Source organism: Ptychodera flava, chromosome 18 (assembly GCF_041260155.1).
Source record: "Ptychodera flava strain L36383 chromosome 18, AS_Pfla_20210202, whole genome shotgun sequence".
Lineage (NCBI taxonomy): Eukaryota > Metazoa > Hemichordata > Enteropneusta > Ptychoderidae > Ptychodera > Ptychodera flava.
In genome coordinates, this window is record NC_091945.1 from 16,064,171 (window position 1) to 16,089,362 (window position 25,192).

Below are 25,192 nucleotides of genomic sequence, written 5' to 3' on the forward strand. Positions count from 1 at the left end.
GCCACAGATGTGTATCGGGATGTATAAGCAGCCAAGTTGCGCATCTTCAATAATAACGATATCAAAAAGAAGCAATGCGATAAAGCCCACGTAAAACTGCCAGGTCCATGACGTTGCATGTCTGGACTAGCCGATGCTAAAGAAGATGTGAGAAAGACGCCGTTATCCTTGAGACACTCGCTAGATCAAATTCTATTGGCATAAGTTCGGAACCGCAAGGTTAACTTACTGAGCTCGAAGTGCAAATAATGAGTGTTACGGTCCAAGTCCAGAGCAAGGACGGGAATTTTGTCCAGCAATGCAGTCTTCCTTTTATGATAGAGGGCGCTACACGAATGACAGGGCGACTTTTCCACGAGATCTTCATAAATGGGCGAGCGATATCGTAACAAGTTACAGTATGCCGACGTCACGAAATAAAAAAACCCACAGCCATTGTTTTAATGTAAAACTTTAATCCAAATATGGAATGGAACTTATTATTCCTACATATAGCGTGAAAAGTGCGCATGACACAAAATTTCTGACAAACTAAACTATGCTCACAGCATATAAAGATAACATTACACAGGTTGGGGTCCTACACATCTAAAACAACATTTTAACTACTTTTTTCTTGCACATTACAACAGACTATATATTCACAAATTCAACTACATATTGCTCATATACACAGTTACTTTTTTGACTTTTGGAAATCTAAACCTACTTATGGTTTAAAGTATCAAGTACCGTTGTAAAAATTGTTCACAATGTTCCATTCAATTTTTTTTCGACAAAATGGAGTCTGCTTACTTGTCCCCCCTCACAGAGTCAGGGCTATCAAGGTCAAAGGTCACAAGAAATCTCCATTACGGATGCCATATCAATCCATTTTGCCACAGAACTTGCCACTGTAAAGATTTCAAATTCAAGAAATAAAATTCTACAGATGTGAAAGCTACTATATCAAGTGTACAGAAGATGTTCTGACAAGTAATTCAACTTCCTGTATCATAAAAAATAAACCAAAAACAAAAGTTACTTAATGTTTCTCACATAACATTTATCAAAACAAAAACAAAAAATTAACAAATTTTTCAATTTGATATTTCTTATGCAAATTTCAACTCTAGATATTTCAGTGGCATTTGCTTTGTGTTTATGTTCCCCTGTTGGTTTAATATGTCCTATAAAAATGAATATTAATTAATTTTTTTCAAAGCCAAGCAGTTTTTCACTCCATCATTGCAGTACCGCAAAAACTTCATGACAGCACACCTAATCGATTTGTATCCTGCCTAAACTAAATTATCTCAAAAAATGCTATTCTATATTCTATTTCTTATACTGGACTTGTGGCATGGACGCTTTCCTCTTAAAGTAGAATAAAACAATTTGCTCAAAAATTTTCACATAAGAATATGAAAAATAGCTTTAAATACTTTTAAAAATTGCTATAAACTTCTATTACTAAAGTTCTTAATTTATGAGATGGTGAGGTTTCTGTAGCAAGAAAAGATGTATTTAAAGTTACCAAGTGGTATACTTAGTCTAGTTTGTCATGTACCCAAGCACTTCACTGAATGTTCTGGTGAATACAACTCTCTACAACGAAGATGGCGTTGATGTTCTACAAACCACTGCCTTAGTACGGATATATCACAGTGGTTGAAATATCAAATAGATTATGCACCATTTAAAATCTAACACACATATTCCTTTGCTGATCTGTGATTTATGCTTAGGTCAGATGTGTCCCTTCCCCCCACAAGAACTTGGAACATCCTCCACATTTCAATGGGAGTGGGTGAATCTATCTGTAGGAAAAGGGGTCGGAAGGGTTAACAATTTCCGAGTGTTCATGTTTGACTGACACTAAAATGTATGAACCTCACTGCGCTGACGTAAGTCAACTACCATTGTAATTAAATGTTTGAGCATTGTGTAACGCTGTCATTATGGTGACCTGTGAAATCACGAGTTGTCCTATGGTGTCGTATTCTTCATAAATTACAACTGAAACACACAAAAAAAATGGCAACGAACCCCCTTCCTGTAGAACATTTGCCTTTTTTAAAACAAACTCAGATACATCCCAAAAGATCACAAAACCTACACATGAGACAGCAATGACTGTTCTACAACATGACAATAAACATCCGCTTGACAACAGAGGATGTGGCACCAGTTGAACTTCGACCCTTGAAACAGATGGCAAGCAGGCTGAAGACTTCTTTGTTTTAAATATATATTTTCAAAATATGATGCATGATGGGATAACTAATGTCGCTGCCTCTTGACAGGTTTCTGTTATCATTAAAAACTTTCATGTCTGTATCTGTTGCAGATAGACGTGATTCATAAGGCAACAATATTCAGTTTGTAGAGAAACACGCACATGTAAAACCGCAAAACACTTCTCTACTTATTATAATGTCTTTATATACTACTCTTACTTCAGACATATCACATGTTTCCACCCCTTGTACCATATAAATTGGTATAATCCATCAAAAGAATCTAAAGTGGGTCATACCAATTTCAGAGTCATCATGGGGTTGAAAAGCAGCAATGTTGTTGGCAGTCTGCATAATTAAAATGGCACGTTTAATGCTAAACTACTTCTTCACAGAATAGAAGTTCCCTACAAAGCTGCCTTCCTGATTACTGGCAAAATACAACTTTTACTCTTGCCAGCATGAATTTACCACCTATTTGGAAGTGCAATGAAATATTTTGAAACGCATCTGAAGGAAATTTTTACACACAAATTTTTGATACACTGGAAAGCACAAAAATCAGGCATAGATTATGCCCTATGAAAAGTGCTTTGATAAATCAAAAGTTATTTCTTGTTTCTACCCAAATTTCAAACACTGCATGCAAGTTAAAATTTTCAATTGAAAATCTACTTTTCCTCTATTTTTCTGCTTCATCGTCTTCTATTCCTACACGCCTCTTGCGATCTGATGACAAAAAAAATCACAAAGAATGGTTAGTTATACTGAAGTTTAAGTTCCCGGTGAAATATTGATAAAATTAATTTGGCATACACATAAAATAAAACTGTTATCGACCACCTTTGATAACAACTTCATGATGGCTGATCAATACCAATCCAACAACAAAACTGTTGGTCAATACTGAGGACAACATTAAATAATATTGACTTTTGATAGCGTGACAAATTATTATTGATCAATCCAAATGAGACTGGTAATGTGTATTGACCAATCAGGAAATATCAGGGCAATATAAGTTATCTTGGAATTTGGAGTGCAAATATTCAATACACTGTAAGTGGGCAAGTGATGTATAATTCATCGACACTTTGGAGTTTTGACATGATCCGGAGGAAAAATACGTATTTATTGACTTGAGTTAGGGATACTACCAACTGAGTTCAACAAAGCATGCAAGTGCCCTAACCAATGCTAACTTGAAAATATCCACTTATTGACCTACACTATGGGATGGTACACTTTTTGACAGGAAAGAAGCAGGTAAAGATTTCCTGACTCCATAAGAGGGCAATATACACATTACTGTCCATTTAACGTGGGTTAAATTAACTCATTTTGGGAAATATCTGCAAGATACTGTAGCAACTACAAACGCCTGATGAAGCAGACGTTGAATGAAACAGTTCATAAAAAGTAAACGTTATCTGCTCGGCTACAGTCACAAAGCTCATATGACGCAACAAATGAATACGTACGCAATTCATTGTTCCTCAAGATTGCATCATGGGCCCTCGATCTGGGACCTGCTTGTTCGAAGGCAAGACCGAATTTCAGTAGAGCTTTGTTCTCCTCCAGTGCCTTGGCGATCTCCATTTCCACTTTGTTGCCAAGTACTGCTCTCTGAGATAGTGTTTGAAACGGTCAGAAAATTGTTAAATACAGAAAAAAAAACAACCAATGGCTTATTCAGAGAGAGTGAGTAGAAGTAATGATGTTTTGGATTTGTTTAAGTCTCTGGAAAGGAAGTGAAACGTTCAATAAATGCTTGTCACTATATTGGTGAAAATTTACGTTGTACGAATGAGGTGATGCAATATGGAATATCGGGGTCACTGGTTAGTATTTGTCTGCTTTTATTTTTTTTGAAGTCCGCGGGGAGCTGATGGAAATATTTGTTATTTTTATGTCTCAGTCATGCCATAGATCAGCCATTACTGTCGACGCTTCTATGTCATAAATTTATATGCACTCTGAGACTGTAACTGACACTGTGAGCTGCTGTAAGGAATGACACGATTGGTCAAGGGTGTCATGGGAGTGGGAAAGGTCTTACCTGATTGGTCAAGGGTCATATTTTGGCAATTCTCATGCTGAGACTGTAATTTATGAGCTGTTGTGAGGATCAATCTCATTGGTTAAGGATGTGATGATGTCTAAAAAACAGCTTACCTGATTGGCTAACCTCAGCTCGAGTAATGAGGTATTTTTAGAGACTGTATCCATGAGAGCCTTTATTCCAGCACCAGATATGAAGTTTGATTCCAAGTTCAAAACTTTCAGTGTGTTGTTTTCTTTCAGTGCTTCTGCTAATTCCTGTGAATAAAAGATATTAATAAGGCTTAACATCAGTTATAGTGGTGTTTTCTTCGTGTCAACATACATGCTAAGCCTAGGGTTTTGGGGGGCCAGGAGTTATTGTCACAGTGTATATGCCGCTGAAATTCCACTTTCCTGATTGACCTTGAAAACAAAGGATACATCATAGCACAAATTTAACCCTTTCCAGTTCATTTTACTATACATGGATCCAAATCCACCATTGATAACAAAGGGGCCATACCAAAACTTAGTGATGGGGGTGTTATGGACAATAGACATCAATAATCTGTTGCAGTAAATCTTTGTAGGGAATAAAATGTGAAAAGATATATCTTTAATATACTGTAAAATGCCTTTGCTCTCCATTATAACTGTACACATGGTTCCAGCAGCAGAACTTATATCAATGGGATTCTGTCAACATTACTCATGGGATAGTATAATTTATCAGTGGGTGCATATTTTGCGTATTTCAATAAGTTATCTCTGAGAACAATAACCAGGGCTAAGCCTGACCATCTTGCTTGCTTATTATTTATATGTATTCATGCAAAAATTTGACAACCTTGATACGATAATGTATATGCATACAAGCTTGTCAATATGCGAGATCATATGTGTGGTCTTCTCCCACTGGATTTATCCCAAAGTTTACAATAAAGCTTGTTTATAGAAATGCTTTGTATCTGTCATTCTTTCTGTTACAATTCTGCAGCTAGCCAAAGATCCATCGTGAGCAGAAGATCTAGATGACTAAATGACTATACTTTACAAAACCTGACACCTTCCTCTCAAAGCCTGCTGGATACTGCATTTTTTATTGGAGATGTGCATTCATTTTAATGGCGATGAAAGTACGCACTAGTGACGTTTGCTTAAGTCACATCCTAAAAAACTAGGAATTAAAATTATGTCACTCATTAATAATAACGACCACGTGTCCGTTTCATCATGGGTTTTTAACGATCTGAATGAGATGCAAATTAAGCGACATAAAAAAAGTGGTAACATGTGCGTTTATTTTCCTGATAAACAGAACTCTTGGTGGTTGTATTGTGGTGTGACGGGATTCTCTGCGTGGTAGTGCTTGGGTGTGGCACACTGTCTGCTAATTAGCAACAAAGATGTGTTGCCATGGTGGACTGGAAAATGCCCTCAGGTATATGCACTGTCATTTTTTAGGTCTAAATGTGGAATGCGCAAATGTCTGTTCTGATTCTCAAAAAATTATACTGGATTTTTCTAAAAAACACCCTAAAACACACCTTATAAATAAATTTTGGGTTTAAAAATACCTGTTCTGAATACTCTGTGTTACAAAGTATTACATGAACGGTTGACAAGTCTGCAAAATTTGCTAATTTTTCCTTTGTCATATCGTTGAATGCTCAGAAATACAAAATTTTGATGTTACTATAAAATGTCATTTACGAGATATTGAAAAAACATCCATAAGGAACATGATTTATACAAAAAAATGTACAAAACGGCTGAAAATATTTACGAATGAGCTCAAAAGAAAAATGATCAGCTGACTGATATATTCTACCAGGGTATTTGAAATAAGATTAATGAATACCAAGCAGATTGGTATCCATATGCTAGAAATATTTTTTTTTACCTCCCGGATAATGATTTATCTTTTCCCGTATGCATCTCACAGCTAATGAATGAAAATGTACATCTAGAGTACAGAGTTATGTTGACTTTTAGCTCCGACCACGTCACTTTGTTTTAAAAAGATAGTTGTTTCCATGGTGACATATTTTCTGTACAAAAGTTGGAATTAATTTGCCAGTGGGGGTTTGGATGTGTCTCATTTCTTGCACAGTGACTGATCTAAAACAGGATTTACCCTTTGAGTGCTGTAAATTTTTCCCACCAAAATTTTACTGCCACATTTTGCCAATTTTTATGAAATTTTTTGATAATTTTGGACCAAAGGGACATCATATTTCATTGGCTACACTTTTTTATCAAAATTTTGGCAAAAAATCTGAGAAAAATTGACTAGAATTTATTTTGTAAAAGAGGAGAAAAATTGATGTTGGCTCTCAAAGGGTTATACTTCCTGACCAGGGCTTTGAAATTGTTATTTACTCTGGATAATGCCTATGATAGCAGCTACCACTCCTGTTTTTCAAGTTCCAACCATGCCACATTATACAATGGATTAAAACTGTTGTTGCTTCAAACAGGTCTAACATTGATAACACTTGAAAGACCATACAAAACTATTTAGCATCTTGTCATAAAATAGCAATACCACTTTGTTAGATGGAAAATAGATGTAAATATGTTCCCTGACATTGACTTTGTCCTCAACTTTTGCAGGCCCGATTTCCTGTTTATTTATAAGAATTATCCCCATCCTTAAAGGCTAAACGAGATCAATGTAAATGCAATGCGTTTAAATTATCACAGGAAAGTTTAAGTATCCCCAGTAAATACATACACAACAAATTTTGCGACTTTTTTCTCACTCAGTGCTGCAATGAGACATACTGTGAAGATACTGGCATTGAAATCACATGTGGAATCACTTGGTGGTGTATGCTTGTCCTTAAATCCCTCTTTTTAACTCATCAAGTCGGTACATGATCACCATTCAGACCTATTGGGTTGAATCACGGTCCTGCCTTTGAAAGGTGGTTTGGGCAGTTTTACTTTCATAGCATACTTACGAGCACGACAGCGTCAGTAAGTCTTGTGTTAGCCATGCTGAGTTTCTCTAGGTTGGTGTTGCTCTTCAAGGAAGCCGCTAGTTCTTTCAGTGGTGGAATAGGAATGTTCTGAATTGGAGACAAACAAACAAACAAACATGACAAACTGCAGGGTTCTCAACAGCTTAGGAAAACTGGGATGGCAATTTACAAATTACTGAACATTTACTGAGATTTACTTATTATTACTGATATCTGATATTCAATATGGCCAAAATGCTTGTGTTAAATGAGGAAAATAAATTTTTGATTTTTTAAAGTGAGCCCCAACAAGTGGTATACCAGAGAAGTATTGAAAATAACTGAAAGCCCAAATAATTGTCTCCAGGCACATTCTACTTTCATGAGGGGGGGAGGGGGAGGGGGAGGAGGCGGCTGTTAATGTTACAGGGCTTCCTGGGCAGTCATAACAATCAGAAACGTTCCCATTTCATTGGCAGAATGGGAAAGTTCTGGACTGCACAAAAAATATTCAAAACATATAACAAACAGAGTAAAAAATCCATGAGTGACACAATTTTACAACTGAGAATCAGATCAAGGCTATCTGTAAAAGATTAGTGGTACATTTGGTGGCTGAAGTAAGGGTGATACATATTTTTATAGCTTATTATTGATGCCTTTGATTTGAAGGGTAAACTGTAAATGTTAAAGGGCTTTCTGAGTCAGTTTACCCAAGCTGCAACAGCAGTCGTATTTGAAGACACACATAGACACAATCATTCATCACTTAATAATTGTCGGACTGGATTATCATGGCAATTGTGTGGCAATTTAGAATGGTGAAATCTTGGTTTTTTCATTACAAATTTAAATTGAAACATTTTGTTCTCTATTAGCCGATTACCTTGATGTTGTTGAGGTTCAAATCCTTCAATGCTGGGTCATTGTCCTTGGCCTGCTGGACACTTTTATCCACATCTGTGTCATTTGGCGGCTCCATCGGTAGTTTCTTAGCAGCTGCATATTTGGCAACACCTGTGCGATGGGGGATTGTACAACAATAATATAACCAGGATTTGTACACTGCGATGAATTGTTTTTCACATCTACAAAGCACAGGATTCACTGTGTCTAAACAAAAGCTTTGAACTAAATGCTAAATTGTGGCCACTAGAAGGTTAAGGGTCGAATGAACTGACACACACAAATGGGTAGCTCCCTGAAGGTCAAAGGTCAATCGAAAGGACACACTGTCAGATTACAAAATAGGAGGCAGAAACAGCATATGTTGTACCACTTTGATGGCAGACACTGCTGACAGACATGCAAACACTGCCCAAAGTAAACATGCTCCATGCAAAAATCTGTAAAAACTTTAGAAATCACAGGAGCATCTGTTCTTTTTGTCTGTATACCAGGGCTGAATATTTGCATTGGATATTGTTGCTATGGTTTATAAATTCATAAATTGGCCTGCCATGTCTGATTTAATGATCAAGTCTGGACTATTTCATTTGGATGAATAGTTCATATGAAAGATAAAGATACCAAATTCATCCTCGTAAGCGCCCATGCTCGGGGAAGCGCCAAGCTTGAAATTGAGGTAACATTCGGGCAAGAATCCACCCCGGTTTTCAGTATTTTGGAGAAATGGGGAAATAAAAAAAAAAATTTCCATATTATTGTGTGTGAATTATTTTACATAGTTTGGCTACGTCAACTCTGCAGCTCTTTTTTCAAATTTGGTGGCTCTTAAAAGGGCTGTTTGTTGTGCATTTGATCTCAAACAAATTTGACAATTTGTGTTGAACAACATAGCAAATGTCACAAGTTTTCTGCCTTTTCTTTGCTGACAAATTAAACCAATTCATTTTTGAACATGTCATGAATGGTGCTGGGTACGTGCCCACACCCAGTTTCTAAAGAAAATTACATGGTGCGTACCCTGTCCAGTGACGTTGATAAATACGGCAAAATGAAACAAAGAGACAAAAGTCTCAGACTTTAGTGAGAGTGACAGGGATTAGGATGACATTTGCCAGATGCCTGGGGGGTAGGGGGGGAGGAGGGGAGAATAATTGTGACATGTGACAAGGAAGAGAAGAACAGAAAATCTGAGGACTTGACGTCACATCATTATGTAAATGGAAGTCAAGACTGCTTGGATACCGGTACGTTGTGGGTAGGTCAAGGTATGGTCACTTCCTATGGTAGAAGAGTGTCAGACATATTCTTGACCTTGGCTATGAGAAGACACAGCACCAGGTCAGTGTGTAGAGACATCCAGATACAAAGACTATGGATTTGACTTGTATGGCAACTTAATAAAGTGCCGGTAGCTGTCCGTTTTGATAAATTTTTTTAATATTTTTGTTTTTAATGTAAGCTTCAGTTTCCTGTCCTACTGCCTAAAGCATGTTGAAATACCCAGTATTCAGCTTGTCAACTCAGCCTGTACATGTGTAGACTACATTGTTATTGTTGACAAGCTGAATACTGAGATACCCAGTATTCAGCTTGTCAACTCAGCCTGTACATGTGTAGACTGCATTGTTATTGTTGACAAGCTGAATACTGAGATACACAGTATTTAGCTTGTCAACTCAGCCTGTACATGTGTAGACTGCATTGTTATTGTTGACAAGCTGAATACTGAGATACCCAGTATTCAGCTTGTCAACTCAGCCTGTACATGTGTAGACTGCATTGTTATTGTTGACAAGCTGAATACTGAGATACCCAGTATTCAGCTTGTCAACTCAGCCTGTACATGTGTACACTACATTGTTATTGTTGACAAGTGAATTCTGGTCAGAACTAGAATTGAAATGTCATATGACGGTGCATTTTACACGTCTCGACACTGTGTTGACAAAATTAAATAGCTGGTGTTTCAACATCCTTTGGGAAGTAGAACAAGAACTAGCTCTTGACATACAAACAAAAATAGTGAAAACAATCATCAAACAATACAGCTACTGGCCCTTTAAGGTTTGTTCAGACTAGAGTGGGTGTACTGTACTTACCAGCAAATTTTCCGGCTTCTTCATCAATGTCCGAAACTTTTTTATTTGATATTGAGGCCTCATACTGGACTTGATTTAACATACTATGCAAACCCAGAACAGCTGTAAAAACATCAAAATGGATATCAACATCAAAATTACAACTTTCCTCTGCATTTTCTAATTTAATAAAGGATTTCAAATTTTGAGCACTTTTTCCCGCTATTTTTCAGCCAGTTACATCTGGATTTCAAAACTGCAAAATAAGTCAGATGGTTTCCAAAAGTGGTTAAATAGTGTGATTGAAGTTAAAGGTGGGTTGCAAATTGGAGACAGATATTTGGACTCTCAAATTCTGACAATTCTTTTCTGATCTGCTACTTGTGGGGGCTAATTTAAAAGCTATAGGAGTAAGAAAAAATGTTACTGTCTAAGCTTTTCGAAAACTGAAAATCTTATTTCCCCCGTAGAGTTAACATAGAAATGGCGGCCATTTAGAATTACAAATATCAGTAACTGTCAGGTAATTTGTTTCCCTGGTAAAATATTTTGCATGGTGACCATTGATTTTTATTCTTGATGTGGTGAGAGAGTGGTTTATAGTTTCATTCAGTAAAGTTTGGGCCAAAGTTGAAGTCTTTCACTTTTGAGGTGCATCCAAAACACATTCATTAGTGAATCATTATACCAGAAGCGTGCATCTAGCACAAATAAGTTTCCATGGGAGAGGCAGCCATACACCTCTACAGCACTTGGCCAACAGAGTGTATTGACACCCCCCTGAAAACTTCTACAACTGAATGTAACACTGAACACAAGTTGTTCTCAAGGTCCACCTCATCCTTACCTGCTAACTCCACAAGTTCATCTTCAGTCGCATTGCCCAATGCACTTTCCCAGTCCTCACCCAGAATGACATCACCGTCGTCCTGGACGACAGGTTTCGGTTCGTCTTTGGGTTTCCATACTTTGCCTGACAAATTCAATAAACATAAAGTCAATCAGGGATCAAAATTAACTTCTTTGATTTTGTCTTTGTTTTGTTTTGCCTATTTTTTCCGTGTCTTATGTAACAAAGAAAATGTGTTTGGGGTACAGTATGTGCATGATTGCACTCAGGTCATGTTCAGTGTATCACCAGTGAATGTTCATAAACCATTGCTAAAACACTTTTGATAGATTTCAAAGAGATCTATACAGGATGGTTGTTATAAAGAGTCAGGGTCAAAGTCGCTCAATGTCAAAAGTACATATCACCACAATATCAGTACCATATGTTGACATATGAACTATATAGCATTTCAGAGTTTGGGAATGATGTAGGAAAATTCAATATGGATTCTACATTCACAGAGCAAAAAAGAATCCTTGGACCTAAACAAGAGGTCTGTTTAAAAATATCTATCAGGAATCCTGTTGGGCAAAGTCTCACAGGAACCAAATTACTGCTATGGGACAAAGCACCACATGAATCCAAGGAGTCCTATGGGACAAAGCAACACATGAATCCAAGGATTCCTATAGGACAAAGCACCACATGAATCCAAGGATTCCTATGGGACAAAGCACCACATGAATCCAAGGATTCCTATGGGACAAAGCACCACATGAATCCAAGGATTCCTATGGGACAAAGCACCACATGAATCCAAGGATTCCTATAGGACAAAGCACCACATGAATCCAAGGATTCCTATGGGACAAAGCACCACATGAATCCAAGGATTCCTATAGGACAAAGCACCACATGAATCCAAGGAGTCCTATGGGACAAGGCACCACATGAATCCAAGGATTCCTATAGGACAAAGCACCACATGAATCCAAGGAGTCCTATGGGACAAAGCACCGCATGAATCCAAGGAGTCCTATGGGACAAAGCACCACTTGAATCCAAGGATTCCTATAGACAAAGCATCACATGAATCCGATTTCTATAGGACGAAGTCTTCCACAAATCCAAGGATTTCTTCAGGAAAACACCAAACAGGAATTCAATGAATCCAAAAGGACAGTCTAATGATTCATGTTGGGCAAAATACAGCAAGAAACTAAAGATTACCTTAGGATAAAGTCCCACACAAAGTCAGTGATTTCCACGGGACAAAGTACCATAGGAATAAAATTGGACTACTCTTGGATGTTGGCAGGGTTACATGTTTTCAAAATAGTCCAAATGTGTTGTCTTACAGAAATCCTATGGTAATATCCTACATGACACTTTTGGTCTTATTGTTATTCAATGGGATTCCTATAGGATATTAAAGGGCATGGTCCAAGTTTCCCCTGATTGACATTGCTTTTGTACCTTGTGGAGAACTTCTGTAAACAAACTGGCTGTGAGCTTTGTTAATAATGACATATAGGGTCATAAAGAACCACTGGCCACGATATACTGACTGACATCAGTGGGGTGTTGATCACCTGACTTACGATGGATAGCTCTCTCCTATTCTTGCAGAGTCCATATTTTTGAAATGACACGGACAAATGACAATGTGCCATATTTGTTTTCAACTTTATATACGATCTGATGCGGAATTAATTTGAACCCAAAACACATGTTTAGGATGCTCCTGCACCTTAATTCCAATGTGCTGCATCGATGAAACTACCATCTATCATGATTCTCACATCGTCCTATTCTGTTTGCTCACAGAACCATAAACAAACAGCATAAGGCAGGGGTGTTGCACAAGCCTGATGACAGAGGAGCATTGAAAAAAAAAGAGGCCGAAACAGCTTGTCTTTTTTTCTAAAGTCACCATCAGGTTGTGACTGTGTTATGTGTATTCTGCGTTGTGTATTGTGATCGGCGTGGAGTGGGATTTGGACAGTCGGGGGGATAGAGACAGCAGACTACGGCAGGTGTTGGTAAACATATGTCGACGGCATCAGGGTTTTTTGTTACACTTGTGGGTAAGAAGTATTAAAACACATCCGATGCCAGTGCAATACATAAAAATCAGCGTATTATCCCCTCTGTCTCTGCTCTTCTCACAACTGACTCTAAACTGATTCAAAATACAAACTACCACCACTGTTTATGCAGACATACACATGATGACGCTAATGTCACACGACCACAGGCATTTTGGTAAAGTTGCCACAAGCTGTAGGCGTGTCCGGCTACAGGTTATACTGTCTATGATCCACAATAGAAAATTTACTTATTTGGCAAACTGGAGCTGAAAACTAGAAGAATATATCCATTGTACATTGCTTTGAATATGGTCCTATCTAATATTCCAAATCACCATACACCACTGAATATTCTAATTTATTGGTATTGAACCACTCTTTTTTGGGAGTGGAGATTTAGCCGAGCGGTTCTCTCTGTGGCCTCTCCGCTAGGCGACTGATGCCGTATGTTGTGGGTTCGAACCCGATTGAAAAGTAGCCGCATCTTATAAATGGTTATTTTTTTAATCAAAAATTCAAGAGTTGATAATGCTGCCTAATACTACCTTTCTGATTATGTAATTGCTGAATTGTTGAATGTCTGTTCAACTCATTGCATCACAAAAAATATGTCAGAATGAAATAAAACATATTTTTTCTATTCCAAGTCATACGGGTACATATTACAGTTCCACTTTCAATATGGCAGTATGGAGACTATCTCATAAGGAACACACAATTTTTCCTAGACAATTTTCAAACAACACAATCTAAATTTCACATTTTTGATACTTCCTCATTGAAATTTAGTTTGGTAGATGATCCTAGGGCATAGATGGGTTGTACAATGACCTTTGGTAGAAATATCAGGATTTGCATAGCAGCCCACAGACTACCATATGTTACACAGCAAATAAAAAAATCGGATTACAGTCGGTACTAAAGAAGGATGTCTAATTCTATGGCAGTATAAATATTTACTTCCCGTTTTTTTAACAACTTTGACGTGCAATCGAAAAAAAGCACCACAATGTGATAATTTTCAGAAAAGTATTAAAATATGTCAGAGCTTGCCAAGTTTAAAAACCCACAGCAATATGAAAATTGAATCTGCATATAGATAAAAAGTATTACTAATGCAAAAAAATTATTTCAAATCATTTTGATACTCAGACAGGGATTATCACATCCTCTGAAAATGAATAAATTTGAATTTCTTCGGAAGGGTGAAAAATTCCAGAACAAATCACAAAACGATCACATCTAATCAAAACCAATCAAATGAACAAAAAGTAAAATAAACAAAGTAAAGAACACGGTAAATTTGACAGGTTTATTGTTTAATATAGATTAATTGTGGCTGTGTGTATTATAACTAGGACATTCAAAACACATGTAGGCTATGTAACTGAGGAAATTTTTGACAGTTCCTGGCTGATGTAGCCAGTTGGATCAATGGGATCTGTCACCATACACTCAAGGGTTAACATTTAAAACTTTTGGTAAGGTGATCTGTATAGACTGCCAGAATAAATGTTGATGGCAAGAATGGAAAGAGAAAAGGGTTATTTAGAAATGTTTATGGACATCAGACACCTTTCTAAGAATCTGTACAAACTTGAGCAATTTGAAATGTCATTGATTTGAATTAATGTTGTCTAACAACACTACTTTCACCACAGGGAATCCGGGCTTTTAGTTAATTATTTGAATAAAAATTACAAAAATTATTGTTATAATTATTATTATTATTGTTATTATTATCATCATCATCATGATCATCATGCAGGAAAAATTACAGAAGAGTGTGAGGGAAGAGTCCTAAATGTAAAGGTTAGCGAACTTTGGTTTGAATATTTGCTGCATGATGATGATGATGATGATGATGATGATGATAAAATTTTTCATATTTTTATTAAAATTAATAACAATTATTTTCACATTTTTAAAGTTAAAATTAAAATTAATAACTAACAGCCTGGATTCCCAGTGGTTTCACCTTGTGCTGAACAACATTCATCTTTCAATATGAGGTTAAGGTATGGCTGAAATGGATTGTACAAACCGTGGACCAAACAACCTGCTATCTTTCATCTCACAATAAAAATATATCTAACTCAATGACAATGTAATCGAGGGAACTAGCCTCATTCTATTTCACCAGGTTACTAACATTTCTGTGACAATTTAGAAATCCTGTACAAGTAATTACTGGCGGTCCATACAGGTTACGCATACTTATTTGGAAGCCTAACCTGAAATCAGTGGGTTTCGGACTCAAAAAATTATACTTTATTTTGAATCCAACACTCCACTGAGAACCTGTCTTACTGAGCTATACAAGTGTTATGAGAGTATGAGGCCAGTATATACCTGTGTACCACTGATTCTCACTTTAATAAGTGCATTTTAGTTTTGTATTGACTTCTTTGTAGCAACTTACATCCATCAATGTTTTCCATCATAGGATATATGCATAGCCTTACTTCTACCACTGCACACGACCTTTGCATCTTTTACAGTCATAATTGTACTCGATGAGAGAGTTTTTTTTACAGTGACCAATTTGACATAAAACCACACAAGATTAAATGACATTTTGCACTTAGAAAAAGGAAAGATGGTGTCAGCTGGCACAGAAGACAGGACTAGGAGAACTGAAAAAACAAATATATATGTTTTTCAACGATTTTCAATGGAGGCATTTGATAGGATGATAGGATTAGGACCAGAGTTGTGATAAAGAAAATATTGGGTGTTTATGCATTCGGTTGCGATGTACACGTTGAATTGCTTTCAAATATGAATGTGGTTTGCAGACATTGTTTCCGGCCTCAATTTTTTGTGACAATGTCGTTGACGCTGATTATCGTAGATCAAATTTCTGCCATTCATGGATTCAAATATCACGCAATCTTCCCCTGATTTTTTCTTTGAAATGCATTGCATCACCAGATCACCTGTTACCACAGTGAAAGCATCGTGGTGAGATTCACACAGGGTATCTCATCGAGACGTTTCGGAGACTAAATGTCATCGTAAAACCACGAAAAATATAAAAAGTCAACCCCTAAATCCACTTCCCCATGAAATTAACAAGAACAATAACTTATGTCAATATTTCATTCTTCTTGAAAGAAGCAACACATGGTCTTGTCAGATGATAAATCACAAAATTCGTTACGCTTTCAAAAGTTGTCATTAATCTTCACTGAGACAGAAAAACCGTGATGAACGACTGGCAATATAACCAAAGATACTCAGCAAAGCTTTCCCCATATCAATAACTTAGATGTGTTTGCATTTGTGTTTAGTACTGCCATGTTAGTCCTGGACGTGTTTTATTGCAGAAAAAACAAACAATAATTGCTCTTTTACGATGGTTGAGTATAAATACAAATATTCAAATTTTGACGTAAAAGTTTGATCAAGATAACCCTACATTTTTTTTTCTTCTGTTGAGAACAAACTTCAGAAAGACATGATTTCATGCAAAATAGGAAGACTCTTTATACTGTGCCTTCTGTTTTCTCTTCCTTACCGTTGATGTGCACAAATCTGCATGCTGCATGGAACGAAAAGTCAGGTTTTGGAAAAAAAATTTTGAGTGCGAAATTGGAAGTTAGTCTGACGTTGTCGATCACATATTCAGGAAAAAAAAATTGGAAATTCAATATGTGAAATGCACACCATGTTCACCAAAGTTTAGAGTCGAAATTAATTTCGGAGCGCAATAAATTATTGAGGAACAACACACCCTTTTGCCCAGAGACATTACAGAATGGAGAAAGGTTAACATTAGCTGCAGTGGGGGGACATTACTTATTTAACGAAAAATCGACTGAATTGATGGGGCCCAGGCAAAATAGCTGTACACCTTGCAGGTTGATTTCAAGAAAACAAAAACCGCCTTAAGACTAGATTCAGAGAGGGCTGCCAGGCAAAGTCTTGAGTTAAATGTCTTAGAAAGGAGAGGTAGCAATATTTTTTTTTCTTCTAAGTTGCAGATGTCGCGGTTTTCATTCATAGAAAGCAGTGATCTCAAAGACATTTAGAGTGAAAGTCGTCAGTGTATTGGTTCCGCAGCATTTTAGGTCTGGAAGTAAAAGCAGCGTTGAAGCCAGAAGTTTTGAGGTTTACACAAAAAAGTGGAAAGGGGTTTCAAGTTGTGAATTGTCAAGAAAAATTTAAAATCCTGCTTCTGCCTGTGCATGGAAATCAGAAGACACAAGTCTTTTAATTCCTACAAAACTTCCCCATTGTGATAAAAAAACATTGTTCCCTTGAGTAACAGAAATGAGATATCAAGTGAGGTGAGAAAAAACTTTTACTATAAACCGGTAAAAATGAACAGTCTGTGATTATTCACTGGTCAATAATTTTTGGGGATGCAGCGATTTGGCAGGCAGAAGCTAGATTCAATATTGACTGAAGTTTTGCTGGAGTAAACTATTGACACTGTAATATAAAAGTTGATGTTCAGTAATATCTTGGAGAAAGTATTTGACCTCATCACAGAAAAGAGAGGTACATTCATGCAATAGCACAAGCACATTTGCTGCAACTTTATCTTCCATCCCACACCTTGAACTTGCAACTTGAAATTTGACACTGACGGAAACAGGTATGTGTCGAAGAGGGGAGTTCATGAGTTCAAATAGGGTCAGTGCAATGAAATATCCTAATTTGATGTGCAACCAGTGAAAGTCTTCACCTCTTGAAATATCTTTTTGGAAATTGGGGTCGTGAGGAACTGGGTTTTATATTAGTATTGTCTTGGCTTCTGTGTAGGGATTTTTGTATGCTTCTCATTCCAGCTGATGTGCCACTGACTCATGAGCCTTCTGAATGCAAGAATCTTTAAAAACATTTCTTATATTCATCTAGGGCTGATTGAGGCATTTTTCAAAGTCTTAACCCTCTGAGTGCTTTATTTTTTCCCACCAAAATTTCAGTGCAACATTTTACCAATTTTTATGAACTTTTCTGTAATTTTTCTGACAATTTTGGACCAAATGAACACAACCTTTAATTGGCCACAGATTTTTACCAAAATTTTGGCAAAAATCTGACAAAAATTGACTTAGGTATATTTTATAAGGGTGACAAAAATTGACCTTGGCACTCAAAGGGTTAAATAGACTCAAAGATTCAGAAATCTTTGAGAAATCTTCAGAGATCTTAAAAATTTCTGGGAACACCCTTAACGGGTGGGAGGGGGAACCCCCAGAAGCATGGCTGTTGATTGTTGCCTGACAACATCCAAATACATGCCAACTGGAAGCTAAAAACTCCTTCTGTATTCTTAACTGACTGCGATGCCCTGATCTAGATCAGTTGATAAACATCTGAACACAATGCACTGATTTTACAGGTTAACCCTCTGAGTGCTAAAGTCTATTTTTGTCACTTTTATAAAATATACCACTGTCAATTTTTTTCGGATTTTTGCCAAAATTTTGGTAAAGATCTGTAGCCGATAAAATGTGATATCCATTTGGTCCAAAATTATGAAAAAACTTACACAAAAGTTCACAAAAATTGGTAAATATTGCATTAAAATTTTGGTGGGAAAAATTACAGCAGTCAAAGGGTTAATACAATTTGTGTAACATGCAGCTGCTGAAGCTAATACTGTTAGAGATCATCACTCTGCCCTATTGCCCTGCGTTTCACCTGAGAATGGATTCTGCCATACCAGTTAACAATGAGGTTAGAATATCTCACTGAGATGAGTGGGGGAGAGGTGAGTGGAATTTTCATGCCATCATCACAAACACTGAGGAATGTAGTTGAAGAGAGCTGATGCAATGAAACACTGGTACACCAACAGAACATTGGGTCTATCTTCCAAGTGGTATTGAAGTCAGTAGCTGTAACTTTTGATGATTTTTTTCACCATTTTTCTTTTGTATGTCAATTGTGAGTTCTTGTTCTACTCCAAAAAGCATGTTGAAACACTATTTTGCTTGTCAACACAGTGCCCATATGTTTAAAATGCACTGTTATTGTTTACATTTGAATTCTAGTCTGGACCAGAATTCACTTTTCAACAATAGCAATGCAGTCTACACATGTACAGGCTGAGTTGACAAGCTGAACACTTTGTACCTAGACATACTTTGGGGAGTAGAACAAGAAACTGAAGTTAACATAAAAAAATATCTGTAATGAGAAAATCATCAGAAGTTAGGCATAGCCCTTTGAACAGTGCTTGCCCTAGGGTGTTTAAATGATAATTAAATAAATATGCCTCCCTCAGATATTAAAATTGTACAGTAGCCAAACATGGGTCCAGTGATCTGCAGTCTAGCTGAAACACTTTCTGATATAGAATTCCAAAGACTTTCAATTGAATGGACGTCGATATATACGCACCTGAACAACCTTGATTTCCACATACATTGACTTTTGTATACATCGTGTGAGTGGCAAGTTCATTGTCAATGGTTATCTTTCATGTTTTTCACAAAAAGTTAAAGCACTTTCACATTGTCTATCACACTGAGCTTTGTTCTGACAGTACTTCATGGTATAACACAATGGAAGTTCACCTGAGGATTGCATAAAGATTTAAATATCTGACCAGACATTTGGATGTAAGCCTGGTGAGGGCAGGACTGAGATCTGGTACAGCAGGAATGGATGGCTACAGGAGTGGGCTCTGGGATTGAAGGGAAGAAGAGAGCGACCATCTGGAAAGACACCCCCATCCCTGGTAACAGTGATTTATCCAGTGCTTATGATAGGAAACCAACACAATGCAGCAAAGGGTGGACAAGCTAGGTAGATCTTTAACCAGATACTCCCCTTCTCAATACGGTAGAGCATTAACAAAGTGAAGCAAGATTTACATCTTGTTGAGGAAAAGGAGTACGGAACCACCACAAAAAATAACAAACTACCAAGCTGTTTTCATTAGCCTCAGCACCCTGTCATGCTGTAATGAGATCTGTCCATGCTGTTAAAAACGATGGGGTTATTCCATTTTCTGATGCCGAATGGGTTTATCCCTTCCACCACATCTTTCAGACTGTGGTCTGACCCAAAAGTTGAAACTTTTCTGGACCAGCATAAAACTCAATAGTGAGAGGCTTTGAAGGTAGTCTTTCTTGTATTGGAGCAATATCTGCATTTCACACAGCTACACTGAAACCTTACCTGAGCAATACTGGTTTTGTGAAAATTTCACTTGCAATAAGGGAAGTATGAGAAATCGTAAGAGATAAATGGTAAATTTTACTACTTAAGTAAACTTTGAGGCACAGAAAAGAAGCATGGTCAATACACAAGTAAGCAAACTTGTTAGCAAAGCAGTTTTTCTCGGGAAGCCAAGGAGCCCCTTGCAGCAAAGGTCAGAGTTCAAGCAAGCCTTTGGTTCAAAGGTCATGCCTCACCTCTCTTCTTTCCTGATTCGTACGGTACTCTTTCCTCTCTGTCTTTTTCATCTTTAGCCTTTCTTTCCAGATATTCCAGCAAGTGCTGACGATCAAACGGACCAGTTGCTTCTTTGTTTGTCTGGTTTTTCTGTCTTTCTGAAGGTGGAAGTAGTGAATTCTGCAAACACCAAGATGAATTTGTTTTAACATGAAAAAAATACAGAGATGCATCAAAACTATAACGCAGGATATATCATTGCCATGTCTCTGCCACTTTTTTACACTGTTGTGTTTTTTCTGATGATTGGAAAGTAAAAATTGAATTCAAATATCACAGATTGAAACTCATGAAAAGTTAGGCACACAAAACATCAGACCGCAATATTAAAGAAGATAATTTGCCAATTCATTATCTTTGACAAACAAAATTATTGGATGAGTGAACATCTAAAAAGTTTAAATAAGGCAGCAAGGACTATTTTTTGGCAAGTTTGTTTCAAGATTATGATCAAAGTGGCATTCTTACATCTGGATCAAACTCGGCCTCCAGTTCCTCAAGTTCTTCCGGTGTCAACTTGGCCAAAATCTCATCCTCATCGATGTCCTTGTACTTGGTCAGGTCTTGCCAGATATTGTATTTCTGTGCCATGTTTGGAGTTTGGAGTTGGGTATTCTTTGGTAGGTATCGCACGGCTTAGGGATGGCTTACAGAACTTCTGAAAGACGAACAAACCAAAGTTGTTACATCGCACGGCTCGCAACACATAACTTGCCTCTTCACTTGTAAGTAAGGGTATTCTGTTATGAAATTGTGGTATTTATATCAGTGAAAGAAATTAACCGCACAAAGTGCCGGAAGTCAACAACTTATCGCAGGTTACCAAATGAAATGTTACTTTTAAAAGAATATATACTTGTCAACTGAGATGTGGAGAAATCACCAAAGTTTTGAAGTGCAAGTCATTTGGAATGTACTAATGTCAATGCTTTGCTGTAACATTTGAAGACCAAAAAGAACAAAATGGTCTTTTTGTAGATATTTTGGGAAAGAAAAACTTTCAAAGAATTGATTATGATTTTTGTGGAAGTGGACAAAACCAATGGAACCTGGCTAACACTTGAAATACATCAGGTCAATGTTGAAAGATTATGGATTTACAAAAATATTCAATTTTTTCATAAAAAGTGTATTATTTGGTGTTTGAGAGCATGGTGGCAGATTTTTTTTGGAAAACACGGGGGTGTGACAGGGTAGTTCAATGGCCATGTCAGTTTACACAGTATGTTTATTCAACACGCATTATGGAAAGGATTATGTTTTCACACATTGTGAAAATTTGGAGACTTCATGCCTGGAATTCATTGTGTGAACAGTGGAAAAGTTTGAGATGAAAGAAATAATTCAGACTTTATTTAAGAATCTTTGTCTTTGCATTAAGCTGCCTGGGTGACTTTGACATCAAAAACCTGGATGGTACAGAGGACATTTAGAAAAACTGTCAAAAAATGAACAGAAAGACATCAAGGTAAAATATTTTGTGTCAGAAAACCTGGAACTCAGGACACTTTGTACCACTCACCAAAGGGACGATAGCTTAAAATTTTCACCACATTTTCAGTATGTTTGTTCTCCGAAACAGAATTATATTTCGCTTCTTCTTCTCCCTGAGGCATGCAGAAATATGAAGTAAATACCTACCGAACACATTGTATTGTCTGCAGTATCAATTTTATTACTGATAAAAGAATTCAAATCAAGACTGAAATTCTGTAACAAACACTGGACAGTGTAAACATACAGATTGTGTCGGACGTTGAACACTAATGCATTTTGACATGTTTTGGGGAGTAGAACCAGAAACTGTAAATTTACAGAGAGAATAAAAACACTAGAAAATGCATGAAAATTACAGGTACAGTTACAGTAGAGCATTTTATGTATATCACTGTCACCCACTTCATTCTGCACACACTGTGGTAGAGATTTTAATTCACTAAACCAGGCTTGTCGGGATGATCAAAAATCTTTTTCATGAATACATGGAGGATGCTCTGGAGAGTTTCTAAGTCCACATTTCTGTAATTCCATTATTTTTCTGAGAACAACAGCCATCGTGCAATACAACATTTCAAATTGTACAATACAAAGTTTACCGATGAAAATACCCTGGTGTTTGTAGATTTATCATTTTCAGGGAGAAATACGGTGGCCCAAAACTACCTGTTCTCCGCATTCAAAGTCTGCGTCGCATTCAATTGTTTTTCCCTCACATATGTCACCGCATTCAAAGTCTGCGTCGCATTCAATTGTTTTTCTCTCACATATGTCTCCGCATTCAAAGTCTGCGTCGCAATCAATGTTTTTCTCTCACATAAGCTTATGTCTCCGCATTCAAAGTCTGCGTCGCAATCAAATGTTTTTCTCTCACATATGTCTCCGCATTCAAAGTCTGCGTCGCATTCAATTGTTTTTCTCTCACATATGTGTCCGCATTCAAAGTCTGCGTCGCAGTTAATTGTTCCTCTCCTAGATGGGCCACAGGCGGCCTAAACTATTAATAAGCTTATTATTGAGTTTTTCTCAGTTTTCTCTATCAGTTCTTCTCCCTTTCTTCACGCTCTGACTGATCGTAGGAAATAAAAAGAAATTACTTTATAGCCTAACCTAGCCTCTTGACTCTTTATTATTTTACACCCCATTACAAGGACGTTTATCTCTCATACACACACATCTTGTAATTAATTAGTCAACATGACTAATTATGCTAATCCGTGGACTTATCAGAGATTTTATAGGTTAGTCAACATCGCGAAAGATAGGAAAGGTTACTAAAACTCCTTTTTCATTTACATCTCTATCTTTCCATATTTACCAACCCTTGATAAGTCCACGGATTAGCATAATTAGTTGTGTTGACTAATTAATTACAAGATGTGTATATGAGAGATAAACATCCTTGTAATGGGATGTAAAATAAATAAAGAGTCAAGAGGCTAGGTTAGGCTATATAGTCATTTATTTTATTTACTACGATCAGTCAGAGCATGAAGAAAAGGAGAGGGACTGATAGTGACAGAGAAAACTGAGAAAAACTCAATAATAAGATTTATTAATAGTGATTGGGCCGCCTGTGGATGGTCGTCGCCGTCAATGATTTTGTCACCAACACATGAAGGCATTGGCAAGTTTTGGTGAGCGTGACCCTCTCTCCATGACCCATGATTGCATCTGGAAAAAGTATCACCTTTTTAGTGTTCGTGATCGCGAAAAGCTCATTTTTGAAGGTAAGTGACACAGTAATTTATTGTATTGTAAGCTTATGGGGTTAATGATCTAGCCAGGGGGTACGCTGCTCACCAGTATGGGCGCATCATAATGGGTCCCACATGAGCGTCCGAATGTAAAACGGCAGCCCGTCCCACAACTGCCAATACATCCAGGGCTAGACGGTGGCTAGATCATTAACCCATAAGCTTACAATACAATGAATAACTTTGTCACTTACCTTCGAAATAAAATGAGCTTTTCGCGATCACGAACACTGAAAGAGTGATACTTTTTCCGGATGCAATCATGGGTCATGGAGCGAGGGTCACGCTCACAAAAACTTGCCAGCGCCCTCATGTGTTGGTGACAAAATCACTGACTGCGACGCCCATCTAGGAGAGAAACAATTGAATGTGACGCAGACTTTGAATGCGGAGACATATGTGAGAGAAAAACAATTGATTGCGACGCAGACTTTGAATGCGGAGACATAAGCTTATGTGAGAGAAAAAAAATTGAATGCGACGCAGACTTTGAATGCGGAGACATATGTGAGAGAAAAACTTTGATTGCGACGCAGACTTTGAATGCGGAGACATATGTGAGAGAAAAACATTTGATTGCGACGCAGACTTTGAATGCGGAGACATATGTGAGAGAAAAACATTTGATTGCGACGCAGACTTTGAATGCGGAGACATATGTGAGAGAAAAACATTTGATTGCGACGCAGACTTTGAATGCGGAGACATATGTGAGAGAAAAACATTTGATTGCGACGCAGACTTTGAATGCGGAGACATATGTGAGAGAAAAACATTTGATTGCGACGCAGACTTTGAATGCGGAGACATATGTGAGAGAAAAACATTTGATTGCGACGCAGACTTTGAATGCGGAGACATATGTGAGAGAAAAAAAAATTGAATGCGACGCAGACTTTGAATGCGGACACATATGTGAGAGAAAAACATTGATTGCGACGCAGACTTTGAATGCGGAGACATATGTGAGAGAAAAACATTTGATTGCGACGCAGACTTTGAATGCGGAGACATAAGCTTATGTGAGAGAAAAACAATTGAATGCGACGCAGACTTTGAATGCGGAGACATATGTGAGAGAAAAACAATTGAATGCGACGCAGACTTTGAATGCGGAGACATATGTGAGAGAAAACAATTGAATGCGACGCAGACTTTGAATACGGAGAACAGGTAGTTTTGGGCCACCGTAGAGAAAACTTGCGATTGCCTTACAAGACAAACAGATTCAGACACACACGTGTACTTGTCCATTGTCCAAAAGCCAAGTTTGCATTATATTTACATTGATTAAAGCTCATCTGAGTCCGACTCCCGATGAATGGACCAATGGAAGCAAGTGCATCGGCCCCCAAATGTCCATGGGGACATAAAATTAAAACCAT

General features: G+C 37.3%; 1 protein-coding gene across 2 annotated transcripts in view; it reads right to left on the reverse strand.

Moving 5' to 3' along the window:
• Window positions 1-435: 435 nt before the first annotated feature.
• Window positions 436-25,192, reverse strand: part of LOC139116981 (tropomodulin-2-like) — a 48,339-nt gene continuing 23,582 nt past the window's right edge. The window contains exons 2-10 of one of the 2 annotated variants that reach the window (XM_070679761.1): window positions 21,022-21,211; window positions 20,514-20,673; window positions 11,063-11,188; window positions 10,237-10,338; window positions 8,115-8,245; window positions 7,229-7,336; window positions 4,395-4,538; window positions 3,701-3,845; window positions 436-2,948 (exon numbers count right to left, since the gene is read on the reverse strand). In XM_070679761.1, coding sequence (XP_070535862.1) covers window positions 2,902-2,948; window positions 3,701-3,845; window positions 4,395-4,538; window positions 7,229-7,336; window positions 8,115-8,245; window positions 10,237-10,338; window positions 11,063-11,188; window positions 20,514-20,673; window positions 21,022-21,144 — 1,086 coding nt within the window. In that variant the 5' untranslated portion in view covers window positions 21,145-21,211 and the 3' untranslated portion in view covers window positions 436-2,901. The remainder of the gene's footprint in view (window positions 2,949-3,700; window positions 3,846-4,394; window positions 4,539-7,228; window positions 7,337-8,114; window positions 8,246-10,236; window positions 10,339-11,062; window positions 11,189-20,513; window positions 20,674-21,021; window positions 21,212-25,192) is intronic. The other variant, XM_070679762.1, reaches the window with a different exon arrangement.